The sequence below is a fragment of the Manis javanica genome, chromosome 3 (genome assembly GCF_040802235.1).
Source record: "Manis javanica isolate MJ-LG chromosome 3, MJ_LKY, whole genome shotgun sequence".
NCBI lineage: Eukaryota > Metazoa > Chordata > Mammalia > Pholidota > Manidae > Manis > Manis javanica.
In genome coordinates, this window is record NC_133158.1 from 38551537 (window position 1) to 38571453 (window position 19917).

The window sequence follows — 19917 nt, forward strand, 5'->3', positions numbered from 1 at the left end:
CAACAGTCCCTCCTCCACACGGCCCTCCCTGGTGTGGTGAAAGCTCCGTGCCCTCTCTCCAACCTGCCCTCCCTCCAACCGCTTTGCACCTCGAGGTAGCAACAGCTCTGCTCTCACTGGCCCTCAACACTGCCCTACGTGCCCTGGACCAGTGCTCACTGGCCTCCTACAGCCTCTCCACAACAGAGCCGGAGCAATGCATTGCCTCCCCTGTGCCAGGCCCAGGACCAGAGGGAGCTGGGACAGAGTTCTCAGCAAGGAAAATTGTTCCTTCATGCTTTTTGATGCTACATGGCCTTTATAATGAAACTGTGATGGGGCCAGTAGAAATTAATTGTTAAAAAATTAGTTGTGGTAAAATAACCACAAAACTGACCATCTTAACCATGCATGCAGTTCGGTGGCATTAAGCACTTTCACTTTGTCGTGCAACCATCCCCACCACCCACCTCCAGTTTTTTCATCTTCCTAAATTGAAACTCTGTCCCCGTAAAACACTCACTGCCCACCCCCTCCCCCAGCCCCCGCAGCCCCCGCTCTATTCTCTGTCTCTGTGACTCTGACGGCTCCAGGGACCTCACGGCAGCAGAGTCACACAGCGTGTGTCCTGCGACTGGCTTACTTCACTGAGCACAGCGACCTCAAGGCTCATCCACAGTGTGGTCTGCGGCAGAACTTCCTTCCTTCTCAAGACTTTTTAAAAAAGATGCCACAGACTGGGGGACTTATAAATAAAAAGTTAGCAACCTGATGTCAGTTACCCCAATGCTTCTGAATGGCCCTGGCCTATGAAATCATATGTCTGGCTACCACTGGACCTCAGGGTGAAATGCAGACTCCGTGCTCCGTGCTGCAGGTTCTGACCCTGGTCCTCTTCAGTTCCTCTCAACCAGCTGCATGGTGAGGCACACTTTCTCACAGGCCCCCCCCAGACATCCCCACCTCCATACACCCCTCATTCATTCTTACTCTTCTCTCCATCTGGAATCTTTTTGTTTTTTCCTAGTTGAATTCATCCCAGTCGTACCAGGCCTTAACCTCTCAGGGAAACCAGCGCACCCCAAGCCCCCACACTGAACCTCTTCTGTCTCACGGGTCACATCACTTCCCTCCTTTGATACCTGCCCTGTCTGCACATCCATCTCCCACTGGGCTTCAAGGGCTGGAAGGAGACTGTGCCTGACTTTCCCCATTCCACATTTATTCCTCTGCAATGAGCTCCTCAGGGCTATCGTCAGGCCAGGAGTGGCCAGGGCCTGGGAAACAAACACAAAATAGCCCCAAGGTTTGATTGAACACAAGGGTCCACCGGCTCAATGGACTCACAGGCTCTGCAGTCCAAGGATGGCTGGGAACTTCCTGACCAACAACTTGGCCCTTAGGAGTGTTTTTGTTTGTAATTGCAGGTCCTCAGATGCATCCTGGTTCAAGGCCCAGAGCGGTATGAAGGCTGACTCATAGTTTTATATTTCTGTGCACCAGAGTTGGAATGTTTGTGCCCCCCCAAATCCATATGTTGAAATTCTAACCCCCAAAGGTGAGAGTGTGCAGAGATGGGGCCTTTAGGAGGTGATCAGTGCCCTTATATGAGACCCACAGAGCTCTCCAGCCTTCCCACCATGTGAAGACACAGTGAGGAGTCCCTGACCTGGAAGAGGGTCCTCACCATAGCCGTGCAGGAGCCCGGACTCGACTTTCGGCCTCCAGGACCGTGAGAAATAAGTTTCTGTTGTTTATAAGCCACCCAGTCTGTGGCATTTCCTTAAGGTGGCCTGAAGACTAAGACAATATGTACAACCACATGTTGGCCATTTTAAGGGAGAATGCTGAGGAAAGCCATTCTGAATTAGAGGTTCCCACCAGGGAGAGGTTCTAAGGTGTAGGACCGCAGGTGACACTGTGAGTAATTCACAAGGCAGGGTAGAAGTGTGGGGGTGATCTCACTGTGTGGCTTCCGTGGAGCAAAGAGCACACTGGCCCAAAATTTGCAAAGAAAGTCCAGGCCACACGCCCTGCCTGCTTTGATTTCCTGAGGGCTGAAGGCCATAGACCTTGGCAAGTTAATGTTTCCTTTGCAGTGTACACAGTATCCAGTTACTGTGTCCCAAAGGGTAAGCTGAATCATCCTTATACAACAGAAAGGGAACCCATCTCTCTGTCTGGTCACCTGCCCATGTGGCCCTGAGCCAGACTCACCCTCTAAACAGCCCCTGATCGGAGCAGCAGACACATCCCCGGTTCCTCTGCTTGAGCCCCCCGACCTCCCAGCCACCAAGGGGCCTGCAGAAAGCTTGAGCAGATGCAGACTCCATTCACACTCAGCCACCATGCCTCTTCTGTGGCAGGACCCAAGCGGGGCTCTGGGTACACAGATGAAGCAGACCTGTCCCTACTCTTTAGGGACTTGCAGGTGAGAGACAGACAGACAAGCAAGCATGAGGAATATTCTATTAGAGTGCATCTGCATTATGACTGCAAGAACCCCAGAGGAGGAAGGTGGCAGGGCTTCCCCAAAAGGGATAAAACACAAGCTGTCCCCTGAAGCGTGACTACCACTCAGAGGAATGAAGTGAGGGGACTGACACTGTGAACAGGGCAGCGTGATGCATCCACAGAGCATCACAGAGCTCAGAATAGAAGAGCTGGCTTCTGCCACTCTCTGACCTTAGGCCCAGTGTCTCTGTTGGTCTATGAAAGTGACATATAGTATCATTTCCACCATATTTCATTTGTTAGAAGCAAGTCACTAAGTTGAGCCCACACTCAAGGGCTCCAGGAATCTCCTCCTCCTCCTGACCGGGGGGATTGTTGAAGGGTTTTAAAACTACCACAGTCCATGCAGTGGCCCCGGATTATTTACAGTACAGCCCTCCCACACACCCCTCCACACCCCGCAGAAGTGTCATGCCTCTACAGCATCAGCTCAAGGTCCTGCATCTTTGCATCTCAACCAGCCCTTCTTCTGGCTCCTCTCTCTTCTCTCACATTGTAGTATAAGCAGCAAGAAGAAGACTGGAGATTCCTTCAACGTTCTTCCTAGAAACTTCTTCTGCCAGATAACCCGGTGAAAGTTGCACATTTTCTACTTTGCATGTCACTGCAGGTGCTAGCTTTGCCAGCTCCTGCTTCGACTCCCCTCCTTTCCTGCTGCATACAGCTCCAAGCACTACGGCTTCTCTGATCTCCTCACACCTGATCGGTGTGCCCAGTCTCCAAGCCATTCTTTCAGTGGCCCATGTCACCTACCAAATTCCTAAGGACCAAGACAGTCTTTGCCCTCATGTCCGAGTGGGGGAGATGTGCCAATCCACTGATCCCAGCAGCAGGGATAACACTGCAATTGTGGGGTTGCATGAAGGAAAACTAGAGACCCCTCTGTGGCCCTGTAATGAGGGGGACTGTCCTAATGGGTGTGTGGTTAGGGACAGCTTCCCTGAAGATGTGACATTTAAATAGGAGCTTCCAGAAGTATGGCTGCGATTCCCTTGAGAAAGAAGATGAGCAGCACCTGGGAAGTTCATGAGCCAAGAAGGCCAGTGTGAACGAGGGACAGCGGGGAGACCTGGAGGCTGGAGCAGAAGGAACAAGGGGACAGCTCCTGAGCATGGGCTGGAGGGCTCAGAAGGGACAGGTCACCTGATCCTGGGTGCTCATCCTGGCATGTAGGCATTAAAGCTTTCAAAAAGCATTTAGCTTCCACTCTGTGCTGTCCCTGTGTATCGATGTACAGCAGTGAATACATCACACAGGATTCCTGCCCTCAGAGAGCTTGTGGTCTGGCAGGAGAGACAGATAATAAACAATGAACAGTAAGTGCTGGGGAGAAAATAAGACAGGCGGAGGTGATGGGCAGCAGCTGAGAGACTTTTTTAATCTGTGTGACCTGGAGCAGCTCAAAGGCTCTGAAGCAGTTACCTGATACACGAGCTGCTCGTGGAAAGGTGAGAGAGGGGCGGGCCCTGCGGTGTTTGAGGTGCAGTGCGTTCTGGCAGAAGGTCCTAAGGGCCCTGGGGCGGGAGCAAACCTGCCAGAGTCAGGCAAAGCACAGGGGCCAGGCAGCGGAGCTCAGGAGAGCACGGGGAGGGAGGGCAGAGAGGAATCCAGAGGCAGTGTTGCTGGAAGGGCATTCCCAGTGGAGAGAACCACCTAGGCAAAGACTTGTGCTCAGGAAATAATGTGCAGATTTGTCCTTCTCTGTGTTCCTTTTGTTTGTTTGTTCTGACACTTTCCTTGGCCCAAAGGGGGCTGATAACCCTGTCTGAGACAGGACTGCTCGGGTGGGGAGCCCGAGGAGAGGGTGAGTGGCACCCAGATAGGTGGAAGGGAAGAGGAGGAGAGGGGCATCCCCGGAGGGGAGGGGGTGCACTGGGCAGACAGAAACCCAGAGAGCCACCAGCCACACAGTTACTGTCTCTTGCAGGTGACTCCAAGTTTAAGAGGGCAAGCAAGGATCTTGTTCAGCTCTGCCCAGGACCTGGGCACCTTAGGAGCTTGGCACATTATTCTCTCGGGCATGACGGACTGAGGGGGTGAGTGAATGAAATGGCCAGGCTTGGGGATAGTTTCCTCTGACCAGCTCAGCATCGCAGGTACTCATTACCACCTGCCCCCCGCCTTTCCAAAGCCCTGTGAATTCTGGAAGGGTCCAGAGCAAGTTCTCACCTCTGAACGCAGGCAGGCCCCGAGAGCGGGAGTGGCCGCCAGCCGGGGTTGCACAGAAGTGAGGCCCTCCCCGCCCCCCTCGCCTCTGGCGCTGCGCCCCTCCTCTCCTGGCTCTGGCCTCAGCCTTGGCAGCGGCTCGGGAACGGCAGGGGCGGTCCCACCTCTCCACCGCCCAGAACAGGCGCCAGCCAGCCCCCATCTCCAGACCGTGGCTGTCTGAGGTCCCTTCTGGTCCGCGACACCTGCGCCTCCTCCGCACTTGGTGAGCCCCAGCGCGCCCGACGCCCTGAGGGTGGGAGGCCAACCCAGCTCGCGACTCTGGGGGCGCAGATACCCCAGCTGGGGCTCCTGGGGGGCGCGCGAGCCTCGCCGCGGGGACTCCCGGCCTGGGGTCGTGTCCTGGGTTCCTCTTGGGGCAGCAGGGCCTCCAGCTGGTGGCCTCAGGCCAAAGGATCGCGACGCGGGGGCTGGGCTGGCCGAGGGGCGGCCGCGGCGGCGGGCAGGGCGCTTTAGAGCCCACACCACTGCAGGGCGGGTGTTATCCGCCGGGCTCACCGAGGAGAACGCTGAGGCTCAGGGAGCGAAAGCCAAGGGTGGCACGGCTCGTCCGTGCGGGAGGAATAGCCTGTGCCCCTGGGCCCTCCGACCCCGTCCTTAAGTCCCTCACCCTCCGCACTGGGAGAGACCCCTGTGATTGGCCAAATCCGGATCGGCAAGGGGCCTCTTTGGAGAACTCCCAGCCCCCGCGGTCGCCGCCCCTCCTGCGCGGGAAGAGCCTTTACCCTGGAGCCGCAGCCGGATCCCACGACGTGGTTCTTGGGGCCCCGCTACTCAAGAGTCCAGACCAGCCGGGCACCTGTTCGGGCCCCTCACTGGCCACCTGCCTAAGAGAGACAGGAATCTCCCCTAAACCCCAGCTAAGGATAGAGACAGAATTTAAGTATTCTCAGACCTAGGGTTAGAGGTGCCGGCTCTGGAGTTTTCTTTTTTACTCCCTGGTTTCTCCGCGACCTTGAGCAAGTTTCTTAATCTCTATATTTTAGTTTCTTTGGCTATAGTTGGCAGGGGTGATAAATAATAGCACCTCAGTTGCAAGGGCTGCATCAGAATAGCATGAGATTATGTGCCACGTCTGGCCCTAAGAGGCCCTCTGTTCTTCCTGTCAATATTAGCCTTCACAGCGGTGTTGGGATGCACTCCTGTGCCATCCCATGTGCAGACAAGGGAACTGAGGCTCACAGATGGAAGCCATTCGCCAAGGTTGAACCCAGGACCTGACCTGGTGGTCTAGGTAGCCTGCTTCGTGGCCTGTTCCCCGTGCCCAGGACCATGGGAAAGACAGTGGACCCCCAGGGATCCCCAGCTGTGTGTGTGGTGGAAGGGGGCGGGCAAAGTATCCTCCCTGTCAGGGTGCCCAGCGCAACTGACTGATTGCAGGAGGGAACTCAGCTTTGGGTGCCCCCAAAGGCAGCTGGGGGAATGGCACGCTTGTGGCTGAAGGCCCCGGCCCGGCTGAACCTCTGCCCCACTGCTGGAGCCGCGTTCTTCCGTGCGCCCCAGGACAGCGCGTGAACAGAGCGCCGCCCAGCTGGTGCAGGGGCTGGTAGCTGGGTCCTGGGGAGCCAGGCTGGGCTGGGTGCTTGGGGTAGGAGGCCTGGAAAGCCCTTGACAGTCCTGCTACCCGGCAACTGCACAGCGTCCTCACGCACCGCAGGGGGCAAGGGCACTGAGCGGTGCCAACTCAGGCGGGTGGCACAGGCGCAGAGGCTGCCCACGTGACCAAGCGGTCCGCTGACACCCCTTCCCCGGCCCCGCCCCCTGCCACTCTGGAGGTGTCTGGGGCCAAAGCTATGGGTCAGCTGAGGCCCCGCCCAGCGCTCCTGACCGTGCCAAGGTCAGGTTCCCTGCACTGTGGCAACAGCTCCACCAGCTACTGTGACTCTGCCTTCCTGCTTCCAAAGGGGTCTTTTTAATACCCCTTTATTTTTCCACAGGTAATACATGCTCCATATAGAAAAAGCATTCGGGAAAGAAAAATAATCGCAGTCACTGAAAATTCCCCAAACTCCAGAACCTCTGCCCAGACATTTCTGTGTGAATCCGGGTTTTTGCACTCCAAGTACACAAATGTACACAAACATGCACATAATTAAAAAATTGTAGTGTTTTGTTACCTGCTGGGATGTTTTGGCTCAGGTGTTCCTGGCATGAAACAGAGAGAGCTGCCCTTTCTAACTAGCTGATGGCTTATGCAGTGCGAGTCACTCATAATTCAAAAATACCCATATTTTTATTTGTTTGTCCAAACATACTTATCAGTGAAAATGTTGAACCATTTTTAGGATTTTGATATTTTTTGCCAAATTTGCCTCCAGAGAATTTGATCCAGTTTATTGTCCCATCAGGGCTATGTGAAGAGTGACCATTTTCCTATAACCTAACCAACATCAGATATTTATAATCTTTCTAATCTTATAGGAGAGAAATAGTCTCTTGTTTTATTATGTATTTTTTATTACTTGTGATTTGAACAGGTTTTTATTTGCCTATTGAAGTAAGTTATTTTTTTCTCTTCTTCTAGCAAATTGCATCTTCATGTATGAAAATTTATCACATACTTTCTTTTATATTTCTCCTTTAGTGCCAGGCTTGTAAAGCCCAGTACCTACCAGCATTTTCTAATAATTTAATGTTTTCTCCCTGTATTTGATTTTTTAAAATTTCTTTAACCCACTCCAAACTGTATTTTGGAGTAATATGTGGACTATAGAGCTAGATTTATTTATTTAAATGAATATATTTTTTTTAAAGAACGATTTTAGGTTTACAGAAAAATTGAGCAGAGAGCACAGGGAGTTCCTATACACCCCTCAGGCCCACACCCCTCCCCTGGAACCACCCTTTCCCCTATTATTAACATCTTACATTAGCATTACTGTGCTACATTTGTTATTCTGATGAGCCAATATTGATTCAATATTATTAACTAGAGTCTACAGTTTACATTAGGGCTCATTCTTTGTGTTATATATTCTATGGGTTTTGACAAATGTATGAAGACCTGCATCTGCCATTACAGTAAATGACTTTAAAAAACTCCTGTTCATCCCTCTCTCCCCTCTCCCAGCCCATGGTGACCACTGATCTTTACACTATCTCCCTAGTTTTGCCACTTTGAGACTATATTAAAGTTGGAATTATACAGTATGTAACTTTTCAATATTAGTTTCTTTCACTTATTGATATGCATTTAAAATTCCTCCTTTCATGGCTTGATAGCTCATCCCTTTTCAGTACTGAATAATATTCCATTGTCTGGACATACAACAGTTTACTTATCCATTCATCTACTCGAGGACATCTCGGTTGCTTCCAAGTTTTAGTAATTATGAATAAGGCTGCCATAACCACCTGTGTGCAAGTTTTTGTGTGCACATGTTTTTAGTTCCTTTGAGTAAACACCAAGAAGTGTGATTGTGGGGTCATATTTTTTTTCTAAGATCATGTTTAATTTTCTAAGAAACTGTCCAAAGTGACTATCATTCTGCAGTCCCACCAACGAAGTTTGAGAGTTCCTGTTGCTCCACATCCTCACCAGCACTCTGTGTTGTCAGTGCTATGGATTTTAGTCATTCTAATACGTATGTAGTGGTACCTTGTTTTAATTTACAGTCCCTAATGACATGATGCAAAGCATCTTTTCATTTTTTTAATGTTTTTCTATCTGTATATCTTCTTTGATGAGGTGTCTGTTCTGGCCGGTGGCCTGTTTTTTTCACTGGGTTGTTTGTTTTTTTATTGCAGGGTTTTAAGAATTCTTTGTATATTTTGGACATTACTCATATCACATATGTGTTTTGCAGATTTTTTCCCCACCCGTGGTTTATCTTTTCATTCTCTTGGCAATGTCTTTTGCAGAACAGAAAATGTTTAAACAATCTTAATGATGTGCAGCTTACCAAAGTTTTCTTTCATGAATCATGGCTTTGGGATTGCATCGAAAAGCCGTCACATGCCCAAGGTCATTTGGGTTTCCTTCTGCTTTGTCTTCTAGAGGTTTTTAGTTTTGCATTTTACATTTAGATCTGTGATCCATTTAGATTTAGTTTTTGTGAAAGGTGTAAGGTCTGTAGTAGATTCATTTTTTTCACATGTGGGCATCTGGTTGTTGCAGCACCATTTGCTGAAAAACTGTCTTTGCCTCGTTGTAGAGACTTTGCTCCTTTGTTAAACAACAAAGATTTTAGAAGACAGTGAGAACATCTTCATGAACTAAATGTAGGCAAACATTTCTTAATTGGAATACAAAACCACTAACCATAAAGGGAAATTTTGATGAAGCATACTATTTAAATTTAAGAACTTGTGTTCATCAAAAGACACCCTAAAAGAGTGAAAAACCCAAGCCACAGAATTAGAGAAGATATTTTTCATAAATACATCCAACAGAGGACTCATAGTCTAGATTATTTATAAACAAAATAAAATGAAAATAGACAAGCTACCTCCAGCAAACCAATAAGGAAAAGACCACCCAATGGCAAAAGTAAACAAAAGACTTAAACAGGCGTTTCCACAAAAAGATACCCAATTGGCCAATAAAGATAAGAAAAGGTGCTCACTGCATCAGTCATCATCAAACTGAACCCCAGTGAGATGGCTATATTTCACGAGCAAAATAGCTGAAATGAAAAGGCACAAGGCCATGATACAGAGCTCATGAACGTAGAAATTGGTACACCCACTTTGGAAAACTGGCAGAATCTGTTAAGTCTGAACAGTCTCAAAACTGGGAACCAGGAACTCTGCTCCTAAGTACATACTCAACAGAAATGTGTACCTATTTTCAGTAAGAACCATGTGGTGGAATCTTCACAGTAACCCTATTAGTAAAAGCCTCAAACTGGAAACTACCCAAATGCCCATCAGCAGCAGAATGGATAAATAAATGTGTTTATTTACACTCACACAATGAAATGCCATGCAGCAATGAGAACCAATATAATACAACATGGATAATGTTGAGGGGCATAAAATCCACAGAACATTACACTGTATAAAATCCACAGAACATTACATTGTATGATTCTATTTATATTAACATATAAATATGTGTTTTATTATACATGTAATTATATATAAATATATATTTGCATGTATATATAGGCTTCAGGAGTATTTATCTGAATGCTGTTTACAGGGGTGTGTTCAGTGTATGAAAATGCATTCAGCTACATACCTATGATTTTGTGCACGTTTCTGCTTGTATGAAGTAATGTAATACTTCGATACAATTTTCTGAAAAATATGTGTATTTTTTTCTGTTAATGGACAATTTTAGGAACGTGTCAGGTGGATGGCAGGGTTTCCAGATATGAGCATAGTGAATAAAGGGTCCAGCTTTGGAGGCATCTGCATGATGGGGCTCTATGTCACCCTGTATGCCCTCCTTCTCGGCCAGCCCCTGGGGCTTGCTGTCCCAGGCTCCTTTCCCTGCTTCAGGGCGCAGGGCCCTCGCTGGCACACTTCTCCCAGAGGCCTTGCTGGGCAGGCCCTCGGGCCTGGGCCCCCTGCTGCAGCTTGGCTGGGGGGATACGCCTGACACATACGCTGAACTGAAGCACAAAGTATCTTTCTGGTCATCAAATGAGGAAACTGAGAACTGACATGACTTGCTCAAGGTCACAGAACCGGCTAGTCATAGAAATAGGCTCAAATGCATCCATCTCAGCGTTCCATGGCAGTGTGGAGGGTTTCAAGAAGGAGCTGTAATGCTACAGTCCGTGTGACTCATCCCCTGTGGCATCCTAAATCCCACCAATGTAGCACCTTCTCTGGCCCTGGCAGAGTGACAGTCTCCCAGAAGGGGCCTGAGGGTTGGGGTGGGCTGGCCTCCCTGAGGCCAGCATGCCCTGTTTGATGCCGTAGCCTTCCTCCCTCCTCAGGTCCTTCGACCCCCACTGTTGCCATGAGGATCGCAGTGATCGGGCAGAGCCTGTTCGGCCAGGAGGTTTACTGCCACCTGAGAAAGGACGGCCACGAGGTTGTGGGCGTGTTCACTGTTCCAGACAAGGACGGGAAGGCAGACCCTCTGGGTGAGTGGGTGGCCCAGGAGCAGGGAAAGGGATGCCCAGGCAGGCAGAAAGCTGTGCGCAGTGGGGTGGGAGCAGAAGCCCGCAAGGTCTCGTGGTGGGGCCGTGGGTGACCCTGGCTGCAGGCAACCATGCGGGTTCACCGTGCTCAGGGGCCAACTGGCACCCCAGTGTGACCCGTAACACAGCCTGAGCTCTGCCCCCAGCCACTAAGTGACCACTGACAGCAGCCTCTGCCTGGTGGGGCTGTACTTGACCTGGACCTCAGATGGCCTGCAGAAGTATTCCTATGGTCACAGCAGAGACAGCTCTTGTGAGCACTGCAGTCTGCTCACACTGATCCCACCCTCCCTTGGCCAACCTGGACACAGGGCAGAGGCAGAGGGGGCGAGAGAGTGGGCCAGGGCCAGTCAGGGTACGGTCGTCAATGCTGGTGTTCTAACAGAGGGGCAGGCGCAATGGCTCCAGGCCATCAGGGCAGTGACTGCGGGAGGCAGCTGCCACCTCTGTGGTGGGGCAAAGAGGAAAGAAGCTGTAACTACTCAACCCGGAAGCTTGGGGGCTGTGATTCAGATAGAGACCGCAGTCGCCGCTCACGGGTGCTATACCTGGGCAGGAGGAGGGGCCCTGTAGGCTGGGACCTGGACCTTGGGGTGCAGACACCGTGGGCAGGGGTGCATGCTGAGGCTAGTTCTGCAGATATTGGGAAAACCACAAACTGATGTGCCGCTGCTCTGGAAAGGTCCTGTCAGCATAGGGACCACACTGGAAGGAGCCAGCCCCCACCCACCCCCAGCATCTCAGTCTCCTTCCGGCATCCCCACTGGCAGCACTTAACAGCGAACAGCTGGCAAGGCAATTCTGCTGTGTGTGGGTCCAGCAGCCATCCTAGAGAGCAGTGGAAGGGTGGAGAGCCAGGGCTTGGCGCCAGGCGTGGTGCGGCTGCAGTAGCGGGTGAGGTGAGGGTCAGCTGCCGGGGTCAGAAAGGAGCTGAGGAGAGGGAGGTGCTCAGACACCCTGGTGCTCAGCGGAAATTAGTGCAATTAGAGCAGACCCAGAAACCTGGCCCTTGGCTGGTGCTGTCTCCTCTGTGCAGCCTGGTGGGGTGGGGAGGGGCAGGGACGAGCCAGCAGAGAGGTGCAGGAGTCACCTTGCTGGGCAGGCAGAGATGGCGTGGGTGAGTGGGTGCAGGGAAGGACTGGTTTCTCACCTGCTGCCCCACAGGCCTGGAGGCCGAGAAGGATGGAGTACCAGTGTTCAAGTTCCCCCGCTGGCGGGCCAAAGGACAGGCTCTGCCCGACGTGGTGGCGAAATACCAGGCTTTGGGTGCTGAGCTCAACGTCCTGCCCTTCTGCAGCCAGTTCATCCCCATGGAGGTGATCAATGCCCCCCGCCATGGCTCCATCATCTACCACCCCAGTCTGCTGCCCCGGCACCGAGGAGCCTCGGCCATCAACTGGTGAGACAGGGTGAAAGCACCCCCCTCTGGCTGAACTGTCCCCCTCCCTTTCCTGGAGCTTTGCACCAGGGTCACCGAGCAGGCATCATGTGGGAGCCTGTCCGGCATGGCCAGATGGCACCCTACCGCGGATTGCTGCAGAGCCATCTTTTGGAGTGAGAAAGCCCCAGAGACTTGGGGATGTGCATCGCTGAGCGCCCTGCCCCCCTCCGGTAGACTGCAGAGTGAGCGTGTCCTGTGGCAGGCTCAGGGGTCAGAGCGGGTTAAGGGGCCCACCCGAGGGCACTCTCCCCGGTGGTGCAGCTGGGGGCCTGCTCTAACGTCTGCCCACAGCCGTAATAACAGCAGCCCAGGTGCAGAGGGGAGAGCTGGAGAAAGTGTGGTCTGAATAAGGTGGTTTGAGGTGACAGTGCGAAGGAGACATTAAGTGGGATGATGTGTCTGATGTGTGGGCAGGGAGGGGAGACACCTGAGCTGGGAAAGAGTGGACTTGCAGTGAGACTGTGATTCAGGCTCCCTGACCTCTAGTCGCATCTCTTCACTTCTCTGGACCTCGGTTTCCTTATCTGTGAAGGGGCGGGCAATGCCTATTACACCTGTGGGAGGATCAAGTTACATCTGGCATAAAGTGGCTCTTACCACAATGCCTGGCACACGGTTGCATCAACAGATACTGTTTTTCTTCTCCCAGCTCTGCCAGATCAGGTGGTGGACCTTCCTGGGGGTGGGCAAGAAGGGGGTGTGCTGGAGTGTGGCAGGGGCCATGGCTGTCCTCCTCTGTGGCCCTTCCTCCAGGACTCAGGGTCTCACTCTTCCCTAGGACCCTCATTCATGGAGACAAGAAAGGGGGCTTTAGCATCTTCTGGGCGGATGATGGTCTGGACACGGGGGACCTTCTGCTCCAGAAGGAGTGTGAGGTCCTCCCGGACGACACCGTGAGCACGCTGTACAACCGCTTCCTCTTCCCCGAAGGTGTCAAAGGGATGGTAAGGCTGGGAGCTGGCCGAGCCTCACGGGCCTGCCCACCCTGCGCCCTCTCTCGGCCCAGCCTGCCACCCCAGAGCTGGCTGGGAATCCGTTCTCCCAGTTGCAGGATTCTGGAGGGAGAGAGCTCTCATTTCAAGGTTTCAAAGAGGCAGGATTAGCACATGTACTGTGTCAGGTGAGGACTTCCTGGAGATTTGAAATGAGAGACAGAGGTGGGAGGTACCTGCCCAACTCACAGAAAACAGCTGAAAACGTCTTTTAGGGCTGTGCTGTATACTACTGGAGCTGCTAATCACGTGTAGCTATTAAATTAATTTACATGAATTTTAATTAAAAATTGAGTTCCTCACTCGCATGAGTTACATTTCAAGTCCCCAGTAACTGCACATGGCTGATGGCCACAGAATGTTCTACCGGGCAGCCCTGCTCTAGATGGTTCTGATACCCTCCTCACTTCTCGGTCTTGGCATCTCTGGGGTGCTCCCCTCCAGGGCAGGCACCAGACTCCCCCACCCTCCCCTTATTCCTTCTTCCACAACCTCCTCCTTTCCTTTAACCAGAGAAAGCGCTTTCTGCTTAATCTCAGACCTCCAAACCCATCATAGAGCCTGGCTCCTTAAAAGGCAGGGAAGCTTTTAGACAAAAACATGGAAATTTATGGTGTTATACCCATACAGGCCTTTGTAGTTTACATTATCTTCTAAGATCTCAGGAAATCCAAGATCTGTATAATTTTTTGTATAACCTTGAGTAGGAAGAGAGGGCAGGGTTTTGTGCTCAGTGTTCAAACTGGAGTTTGCTTCAGGCTGACTGCACCTGTTCACAGGACAGATCCTCTTCGGGTGTCTGTTGTGTGCCAGGCACGGTGCCAGGCACGTCTGGCCAGTGTTGGGCAGGGAGTGAGGGGAGGGTCCTAATGCTGGGGACGCTGACCAAACTGGTCTCCCTAGGTGCAGGCTGTGAGGTTGATTGCCGAGGGCAAAGCCCCTAGGTGCCCTCAGCCTGAGGAAGGGGCCACCTATGAGGGCATCCAGAAGAAGGAAACAGCCAAGGTAAGTGCCGGCCCTGCCCACCCAGCCCTGCTGTATGCAAGCTGGGCCGCAGGGGGGTCCTGGGAGGCAGAGCTTCAGCTGGTAACCAGGTTGTGACTGTTTAAGGCCAGAAGAGAAAGCTTCCCAGTGGGAGAGGCATGGGCAAAGTTCTGGACCAGGTGGGGAACGGGCTCCATTCTGGGTTCTTTCTCTTTAGGAAGAATGGGCAGGTGAGACCCCCAGGGAGAAGAGCTGGGGCACAGCGGGGTGTGCATAAAGCTCAGCTGTAGGGCTGGGGGTCTCTAAAGAAGGTACACGAGATAATTCAGTTCCTATGGGTTGTATCTCTGCTCAGAGCATATGGGGTGCTGTGTGGGATCTCCGTAGGCCTCTAGGCAAGGAGAAGATGTGGGATGGGCCTTTGTGCTGGGGACTCTCTGTAAGGTTTGGCCATCTTAACAACATAACATTCTCTCCCCTGAACCATCCTGAAGTTTATGCAACATGTGGGAGACTGGGGGTCAGACAGCACCCAGGCCCGGGGCACCAGAGACAGGCCCTGCCCAACTCAAGGATGCACATCAAATTCCTGCTTCCTCCCCAGGGCTCCTCCCACAGCTGGGGCATCAGGGCAGAGGGGAGGGCAGGGGAGCCCAGAGCCACTGCCCAGATGGCCAGGGGGCAGGGAGAGACCGGCTGAGCACACCCATCCTGCCCCACAGATCAACTGGGAGCAGCCAGCAGTGGCCATTCATAATTGGATCCGTGGGAATGACAAGGTGCCTGGTGCCTGGACAGAGGCCTGCGGGCAGGTGTGTTCATGTGGGGCTGCAATCGGGCTGCATGCACTGGTGGGTACCCCTGGATATAAAGCCATCAAAGTATGGGTGAACCAGTGGGTAGATAGCCACTGTCCTGACCCCCAGCCCCACTCAAGTGTCCCCAGCCACCTTGGTCCTGAGAGACCCCACCACCACCAACCCGAGGGGTAAACATCCGGCAGAGCTCCAGGCCTCCAGGACCTGTAGCAACCAGGGTCACTGGCTGTAAGATGTTCTGCTGTCATCCCTCGGCTCTGTGTAAAGCTCAGAGAGCCAAGGAGAACCAACACGCCCTGAAGGTGGTGATGAGTACCAGCTCTGTGTGCACATGCCAAAGGAGCCTGAGAGCCGGGAGTACTCACACTGGACTGGGACAAGGGTCCCTAGGAGGGCGTCACGGCAGCTCCGCTAGCAAGGAACCAGCAACTGCTCTTCACGGGGGTTGGTTATAAGTTTGACCCTTCTTAAATGATAGGGAATTGGTTACAGGGCACCTCATTTCACTTTTGAAGAACAGCTTAAATTTTACTTACGGTTTCCGGAGGCATAAAGTAAGGAATGACCCTGGTCAAGCTGCCTCGCTTGTCTTGCAAAATAAATTAAGTTTCGCTTGTATGACGAGCCTCATTTCATCAGCTCAGGGCATTTTCAAGGCTGGTCTCCGTTCGCGTTTGATGGAACAGCTCTCAGGGACTGCGGCCCCTGCTGACTTCCACCTGGCCTCATGGGGAGGGGCAGCTTGCTCAGGCCAGGGGCTGGATGAAGGTGGGGAGCCCAGCTTTGAAAGGCGAGGGGGTCTGGCAGGAGCCTGAGGAGGGGCCTGGGCTGCAGCCCGCTGAGTGCAGCTCCATCCTCCATGAAGCCCCGGACTGCTCCAAGCCCTGACCGCAGACTGGCTGGGCAGACTGAGGCCGGGAGCCTCTGCTGCCCTCACTACCACAGACCCTTTGCCAATGGACCTGCGCCTGGCTGCATCCCCAGGTGGGCGTCCTCACTCAGTGATGCCTTGAGTTAGGGGACACGCAGGGCGTGAGTGCTCCCTGAGGCACCTGCAGCCCCTTCAGCTCTCGTCTGGGCCTCTGGAGGCAGGGCCCTGGGGGCTGTGGCTCTCCAGTCTCCATCAGCTCCCCACCCTGCTCAGCCCTGCCTGGGCTGCTGGTCTCTGCTCATCCACCGTCTTCTGGTTTTCCTGCCTTCAACAGAAGCTGACATTTTTCAACTCAACGCTGATCACTTCAGGCCCGGTAGCTGAGGGAGAAGCCCTGCCCATCCCAGGAGCCCATCGTCCAGGGCTGGTCACCAAAGAGGGACTCATCCTCTTTGGGAACGATGACAGAATGGTAAGGGCACTGCTGTGGGTCACATGTCTGTACTGCAGGCTCAAGGCCACCTGGTCCTGTCCAGGGGCTCAGGCCGCACAGGAAGACTTGAGGCCGCCCTGGACAAAGCAGGAGGAAACGAGACTGCAGGCCCCAGAGGGGAAGCCCCACGCTTGCCCCCCACTGCTGGGCTCGCCCTGAGCGCAAGCCGGCTGAGGTGGTTGGCCGCCTCTCTGCCTTGGGAAGGCTGGCCCCTTGCTCCTCCTGACCAGGCTTCCAGCCAGAGCTGCGTGCCCTCAGAGGCTCTCAAATCAGGGAGAGGCCCTCTCCAGGGAGCCCTGGACTCGGGCCTTGTTTTAGTCCTGCAGTGTCCAGGTGCCACTGGGTGTGGTCATTGAACTTCTGTGCCTCAGTTTTCTTCTCTTTGAACAGGGTTGTCACAGAGAAGAACCTTAGGAAGCATGCCCAGCCATAACATGCTCTGAGAGTAAAAGCTCGTATTTATGGAGCACTTTCTGGGTGCCAAGCACTATTTGAAAACAATTTGTATGTATTGAGTCTAATTTTCCCAACAATCTTGTGAGGTATAAATTAATATTATACCCATTTTACAGAGGAGAAAACTGAAGCACAGAGATTTTAAATAACCTGCCCAGCATTGCCCAGACTGTTCTGGGGTAGATCTTGGATTTAAACCCCCAAATTCTGGCTCTGAGGCCCACAACTGGCCATGACACTCCCCCACCAATGCTCACTCTGGGCAGTGGACAGGCAGGTCCAGACCTCAGGATGCTGGCACAGGGATGGAGGACAGGCAGGGGTCTCTGAGCACTTTGGGGAATTTCACAAACCCTCAGCCACATGCATGTGTCCAGGCCAGACGAGTATGGAGCAGCTTTCCTCGAGCCTGGCACGAGCTCCCTCTGGGTGCCCACCCTGCCGTGCTCTGCCTCTGGGGGCCCGAGGCTGCCATCGAGGTCTGTAGTTTACAAGTGATTGGCTGTTTTAGATAATCACGGTCGGTCCCTGCAGCTGGAAGGCCATGTCTGCTGTGGGTCAGGTCCCCTAGAAGCAGTACTGGAGCTGGGAGCTCCTGGGCACCTGATTTATGGAGGGAGCACTCTTGGAAAATCATGTACCCCAGCAGGAAGCAGGCTGAGACAGGGGTAACACTAAGCAAAGCTAAGGGCTCCGGAGCAGTTGGGTCTCCACCTGATCCCAGGGCAGGCTCTGCAGTGTGAACTGCAGCTGCTGATTATGCCCCAGATAATCGCTGCTGCCCTGGGGTATGGTTCTGGGGGAATGAGGCACAGCCCCTGGGCTCCTCTGTGCAGTGGCTATACTTACCCGCCAACAGTGACTGAGGAGCAGAGTGCAGATGTAGCCTGCCAGTGGCCCGCCATTGCAGCAGCTCGAGGGTGGGGGCACCAGCCAGGATGGGCCCTGGGGGGGCTCCAACTGCATCCCCTGTGATACCCACAGGGACAGCAAGCCTGTGCAGAGCCCTCCTGTGGAAATGCCTCTCAGGAGCTTCCAGCTGGGCCTGGTGGGGCTTCAGCATGCAGACAGCTCCAGAGGAGCCCCAGAAGGCAGCTGGGCGGGCGCGGGCGGGGAACCTGGCTCTAATTCTGTCAGGTCTCCTGTCAACCAGATGTGTCTTCCTCTATCCATGGGTTCATCTGCTCCTCTTCCCACCTCTGCTACCAGATGTTTCCATGGAGTTTCTGGGAAAGGACTACTGGGTGATTGTTTCCTTGATGGATCTTCAAAGTAGTGCTTACATTACTTTTATCTATAGAATTGGCATTCTCTTTATAGAAATAGTCAGCCATTACACTTAAAAAGAAATCGCAAGCATGGCGGGTTGGGTGGCAGGGAAAGCAAAGTCTCGGTGGGCATGCGCTCTGGTTCCTCTGTACCCCGAGAGCAGCAGGCTCCTCTCATTCATGGGGGACTCGCCGTGCCCTTCTCGGCCAGCACTGGCAGTGATGCATGTGGGGTGCCCAGCCCAGCGCTCCGCGTGGAGTTGCTCCCTTTCCCCCATGAGGGCTGCCACAGGCACTGCGGAAACCTCTCTTCTGCAGCTGCTGGTGAAGAACATCCAGCTGGAGGGCGGCAAGATGATCCCGGCCTCGCACCTCTTCAGGGGTGCAGACAGCAGCACCCTGGAGCTGACAGAGGAGGAGCTGGTCACCGCCGAGGCTGTGCGGGTAGGGACCCCCGTCAGGGCTGCTGCCTGGGTGGGCAGGTGTCTCGAATCCACTGCCTGGAGTCAGGCTGTGCACCCCCTGCCCATGTATGCCCTGACTCCAGGCACAGCGCCAGCTCCACCCTGCCTTGGGGCTTTTTGGTGTGCCTTTCCTCTCCTTCCCCTGCCACTGGTGCCCTGAGGCATGGCCAGCTGGGTGGGTCTGACCCTTCTGGGGACTCACTGCCAGCAGTGGGCAAATGAAGTGAAGCCCCTGGACTAGCTGAAAGGGTCAGATGTCAAGCTCAGGTCCTATGATGACAGCAGGTGCTCTGGAACCTCCCCGAAAGGCTCCCCGAGAGGGGACATCCTGCACCGAGACCAGCACGGGTTCCATAGTCAGGCAGACCTGGACTCCAGTCCCACTGCCTTGTGTGAAGCTGGAGAGCATTTCCCTCTGAAAATGTCTGTCCGTGATCACTTCCCAGAACCCTTCCTGGCCCTTCCTGCTCCCCTCAACCATCTTCTTCTCCCTGGAAGGCTGGCACTGACCATCTATAGCCTTACTGAACAAAGGGTGTGGGATGGATTTTTGACCATTGCTCAATCATATACTCAGTGACTTATTTAAGAAACACATATTGAGCTCCTACCACAGGCAGGGTGGTGGCCAGACATTAGGAATATGACAATAAGCAATGCCCCTGCTGTCATGAAGTGTCCCTTCCCATGGGGAAGAGAGCCAGTGAACAGCAAGCAAATAACCAAAACAATTTCAGCCAGAGGGCAGTGCTGTGAGGCTGGCGGGCAAGCTCAGAAGGCACCACCGGGGCAGACTTCCTGGGCGGGAGGACGAGAGCTCTGAGCCGAGAGCTGAGTAGGGTGGGGTAGTCCTCTGAGCTGGCAGGGCCAGCAGATGCACAGCCTGGGCTGGGGGGCCTCCTGGTGCCCAGGACCACACGGGGCTAATGGAGAGGAGGGTTGCGATGGGAGGAGCAGGCTCATTGGCGGCCACATCGGTGACTGTGGGTGTTGGTGACAAGTACAGAGGACAGGCCCCAGTAAGGGAGGGACATGAGCTTGCACTGCCCCAGAGGGCACCAAGAACTTCCTTAGTTGAACGGTAAACCTTTTGAGTGTGTATTTAAAAAAAAGTCTATTCATTCAAAAAGATCTTGGCGCAATTGCCCTGGCCCTGGCCCTGCCACGGGGTTTGGCTCGGGTGTGGGGTGAGCTGGGTGCCCGTAGGGCTAGGCTTGTGTCGGGGGCTGCCACAAGTGAGTCCTTCATCTGTGAGGTGGGAAGAGTACGCCTGCCTCCGTGGGTGCTGTGTGTGGTAGAGAACACCCACGAAGGGG

The 19917-nt window shown here is 53.4% G+C and overlaps 1 protein-coding gene across 1 annotated transcript in view; it reads left to right on the plus strand.

The window, feature by feature from the left end:
• Positions 1 to 4766: 4766 nt before the first annotated feature.
• ALDH1L1 (aldehyde dehydrogenase 1 family member L1) overlaps positions 4767 to 19917 on the plus strand; it is a 60457-nt gene continuing 45306 nt past the window's right edge. Inside the window, exons 1-8 of the mRNA XM_017641609.3 lie at positions 4767 to 4924; positions 10608 to 10757; positions 11979 to 12213; positions 13034 to 13199; positions 14151 to 14252; positions 14954 to 15043; positions 16255 to 16392; positions 18456 to 18581. Coding sequence (XP_017497098.3) covers positions 10631 to 10757; positions 11979 to 12213; positions 13034 to 13199; positions 14151 to 14252; positions 14954 to 15043; positions 16255 to 16392; positions 18456 to 18581 — 984 coding nt within the window. The 5' untranslated portion in view covers positions 4767 to 4924; positions 10608 to 10630. The remainder of the gene's footprint in view (positions 4925 to 10607; positions 10758 to 11978; positions 12214 to 13033; positions 13200 to 14150; positions 14253 to 14953; positions 15044 to 16254; positions 16393 to 18455; positions 18582 to 19917) is intronic.